The 4,323-nt window shown below is 45.8% G+C and overlaps 1 protein-coding gene across 1 annotated transcript in view; it reads left to right on the forward strand.

Moving 5' to 3' along the window:
- acap1 (ArfGAP with coiled-coil, ankyrin repeat and PH domains 1) overlaps window positions 1-3,890 on the forward strand; it is a 28,620-nt gene extending 24,730 nt beyond the window's left edge. The window contains exons 18-23 of the mRNA XM_046319160.1: window positions 161-211; window positions 354-532; window positions 650-759; window positions 843-953; window positions 1,050-1,111; window positions 3,171-3,890. Coding sequence (XP_046175116.1) covers window positions 161-211; window positions 354-532; window positions 650-759; window positions 843-953; window positions 1,050-1,111; window positions 3,171-3,268 — 611 coding nt within the window. The 3' untranslated portion in view covers window positions 3,269-3,890. The remainder of the gene's footprint in view (window positions 1-160; window positions 212-353; window positions 533-649; window positions 760-842; window positions 954-1,049; window positions 1,112-3,170) is intronic.
- The last annotated feature ends 433 nt before the right edge of the window (window positions 3,891-4,323 follow it).

The following is a 4,323-nucleotide window of genomic DNA, read 5'->3' on the forward strand; positions in this document are numbered from 1 at the left end:
CTCTCTCGCTCTGTCTCACCCCTCTCTCGCTCTGTCTCACCCCTCTCTCGCTCTGTCTCACCCCTCTCTCGCTCTGTCTCACCCCTCTCTCGCTCTGTCTCACCCCTCTCTCGCTCTGTCTCACCCCTCTCTCGCTCTGTCTCACCCCTCTCTCTCTCAGGGCTCAACCAGAGTGATCTTCTTCAAAAGAACAATACAGGCATTCACAAAGGTGACACACATTTACATTTGAGTCATTTTGCAGATCCTCTTATCCAGAGGATACATTTTCATACTTTTTTTCCACACACACACCAACAGACTAAACAAACTAAAAAGCACATTAAACCCCCTTGTCATCCCTCCATACACAGATGGTGAAGATGATGAAGAGGAGGACCTGTCTGGTCTTCATCCCGGGGCGTTGTTATATCGGTCTGCAGCGCTGCAGCATTTCCCTGTCATGGCCGACGCCCTGGCCCACGGAGCTGACGTCAACTGGGTCAACACAGTCGAGGAGTCCAGCACCCCACTCATACAAGCCGTCACCGCGGTGAGTGAGCGAGAGATCGCTGTGGCGAGGACATGAGTGGGTGTGTGTCTACGTTCAGGAGAGAGAGATGCTGGTTTGTGCGAATTCCTACCTATACTCTGGCCCCTGTCTCTCCAGAACTCCTTGGCAGCGTGTGAGTTCCTGCTGCAAAACGGTGCCAATGTCAACACAGCAGACAGCAATGGGAGAGGACCCCTACACCACGCCACTATACTGGGACACACTGGGTAGGACAGACGCATGCATAAGCGCGCACACACACACACACACACACACACACACACACACTAACCTGGTCTCTATCTCCTAGGCTGGTGTGTCTGTTCCTGAAGAGAGGGGCGGACTACAACGCTAGAGACCACACCCAGAAAGATCCCATCACCATTGCCGTGGAGACCGCCAACGCTGACATCGTCACCCTGTGAGTATAAGTATTAGTTGATTTGTTGACACTTGATTGATTGATTGATTGATACAGCAGAATTTCCTCACCATCCTTCTACTATCCCCATAACAGGCTGCGAATCGCCAAGATGAACAAGGAGATGCGGGAGATGGACGGAGCCTTTGGCCAACCAGGTCACTCAATGGGACAGGGAGTGGGCGGGACAGGGAGTGGGATAGGCCAAACAAGGAAGGGACTTCAGGCCTTGAAGAACCAACTGAGTGGATGGGCACTGGGGGGAGGGCAGAATGAGTAGAGAGAGGGGGACTTGCATCATACTTGATGGAGACGACAGAGGAAGGAGAAGGGGTACTGCTGAGGTGCATAGGCTACTCGGCTAACTAGACATGTTCCCAGAACCCCAATACATTGGGACTAGACGGTAACATTCAAGTTGAGATTGTTCTCTGAACTCTGAAACATTGTTAGAACGTTTTTAAAGTCGAGCATGATATGTTCTGATAAAAGGGTCTAGCAACGATTCCAGAAAATCGAAGAGTGTTTTCAGAAAGAACATTCTCAGAATACAATTTTGACAAAGAGGTCAGGGGAAAGTTCTATATGTGGAAGGTTCTTGAAACTGAGAATTGTTACTGGCTGTGGACAATTTGCTGTACCTCAGAGGGAGTAGACTAAATGAAGGTTGATTAGAAGGATAACTAGAATACAGGGTAAATGTATGAACAAGCATCTTCTATACTGTCGTCTTTCTGTGGGAAGAGGTGGCTATTTTGGATCTATAATTCTGAAGGTGAAAAGCGAGGACATACTGTAGAAGAAGAGGATGTTTTAAAGAGTGTTTATGTGAGTCCACGTTGCACTTCGATGTACAGTGAATGAATGCACTTTACAGCCCATGTTGGCTCTATGTAGATCACCGTATGATAACACTGGGCAATGACCATGTTTAACATCTAGTTATATCAGTGGAGGCTGGTGGGGGGACGGACTCATTGTAATGGCATCAATGGAACGGAGTTGAAACGAGGTTTCCGTATGTTTGATACCGTTCCAAAATTCCATTCCGGCCATTAATGAGTCCGTCCTCCTAATAGCTCCACTCACCAGCCTCCACTGATTTATACTTCTATGTATTACAGTGTGTGTGGTCCTATGTATGCATGTATTGTACGATTACACAGTATGCTGCCTGAAAAAAGCAGGAATCAGGTTGTTTGGGTGCAGTTGATGTACAGTATATGTCCGTGTCCATTTTATGCACCTTGCACAGTCTAATGTGTGTTATTGTCATAAGCTCAGTCCAACACCAAATGCTTTTTTTTTTTTTTTACACTTGAGGGTTTTCCCCATTACACTGTTTGCCCAAACCCCAGGCTTATTTGAACTTTTTCAAACCAGTTCCTCGCTTGTCACACCTAAGCGGTTATTGGCGTGTTCAACCTGTTTGAGTTGTGTAACACACGCTGCCACTGTTTTGCTCGACAATAACACCAATGACGCTGAGCACATGAAGCTGTATCGACCGGAATGAGCCACTCTGTCCATTTGAAGTTGAGTGTTTTACAAACGGCTCCCTGGTCCACTAGAGGGTTGGGTTTTGGCCGGTCTTAGGCCTGCTATTAAGACAATCCACAATGAACAATGCTTAAACATTTGGGAAGCACTGGTCTAAACGCTAGCCGGCGCAACAGATTTGGGCTGGAAAGGGAACGGTGGACTCGATGTGGAGAGCTTCAACCTTACTGTGCTGTGTTTGTATGAGAAACCATCTACCATCTATCTAGAAACCATGTACCATCTATTCCCCCATGGCCAAACTGAAGTTATTTACTCCGGTACTGACACATTATTTCACAGTTTCTAATAGGCCTATTTCTTGGTTTGACTCAATCTGTCCGGCTCAGGAGTAGTGCTGTGATTCCCATGTCATGTGCTCTGAGATGCTCAACTTGTCTGTAACTCTGATGTGCACTGCTTCATTGTTGTCGTGTGGGCCTTTTTGTGTTTGTCCAATGAGGCGGCCGCCTGTTCCGCACTGCTTGCACAGTGTGTCCCCTGATGCCCCTGCTTAGCAGTGCTACAGGTAAACGGCGTGTGCGTGCGTGTGTGTCTGCTTATCGTAGTAATGGGGATACATTGAGAGAGAAAAGGGGGCGTTTTTGGGGACAGAAATGTACAGCCATTTGATGAACGTAAAATGCTAATGTTCTTCTCATGTCTTGTTTTCCTCAGGCGATGAAACGTACCAGGACATCTTCAGGGACTTCTCTCACATGGCCTCTAACAACCCAGAGAAGCTGAAACGACGCAGCACAGATTTTAAGACTTGACCTACCCCCAGCTGCTGTTGTTATGCTGTTTTCCTTGTCTTACACACGCACACATTTGCTGGCCACCTGCTCTGCGTAAGGTCGTAGCTCAGCTGGCCATTACTCCTAGTAGAGCCTCCAGTCCCATCAGTAATGTCTTTGTGTTTGGCTGCCAGAGACAAGTGGTTGTAGGAGAGAACAAGATGGACAGCCTAATGACAGCTAATACAGTAGAAACTTCCAATTTTAAATGATTCATTTCGCTTTCCCGTAGTCTTGAGGGCCATCCGTCCTAATCTCGTCTTGTTGACTCGGCTCCAACCAGGTCTCCTAGAACAAAAACAAAAGTTGCCTTTTTTGTTGATTTGTATGAATTTTGATTGAGCCCTCAAATGTACTGTACAATGTGACAAAACGATATGAGAGCAAAGGGTCAAATTGTTGTATGTGCTCTTGTACTTCATCATTTGTGATGTGATGTTTTGTATTGGCTGCCTGAGGTACCAGAGCTGTATTTCGTACGGTCGATTAAAATACCAGTTCATTTAATATACCCAATTATCAAGCAGTAAAACACTTAATTCACTGCATCCTCCAGAAATGTGTAGCAACCACTCATGTCATTAAAATGTATTGTGTTCAATTCAATGATTCATCCCTCATCCAGACACGCATTTACGTCAATAGATGGATTATTGGTCTTCTCGACCATACGGTTCCTAACCACAGGGTTATTGACCATCTATATCCACTAGGTGGCAACACCATGTCATTGCAGTAACCTCTGAACAACATTGAAGAGAAAAACACTTTAAACCAGCATTAAAAAACTGAACGGAATTGAATATTCCTAAAATATAACCAATATAGTTTTGCCATACACAAGCCTACTGGCTAGGTGGGTACTGTCGATTGAAGAGGAACCTGTAGGCACATAAAGTTCTGTTTGTCCCGAATGAAAAAAATATTTCCAAACAGCTTACCTGAAACAGTTATTTCAAAATGCCTGAATAGACTATAAGGTGACTTGCAGAATGTCAACAGGTCTACCTTTGACCTATTGGCAAGTCACCAAT

This window comes from Oncorhynchus gorbuscha, linkage group LG21 (genome assembly GCF_021184085.1).
Source record: "Oncorhynchus gorbuscha isolate QuinsamMale2020 ecotype Even-year linkage group LG21, OgorEven_v1.0, whole genome shotgun sequence".
NCBI classification, from domain to species: Eukaryota; Metazoa; Chordata; class Actinopteri; order Salmoniformes; family Salmonidae; genus Oncorhynchus; species Oncorhynchus gorbuscha.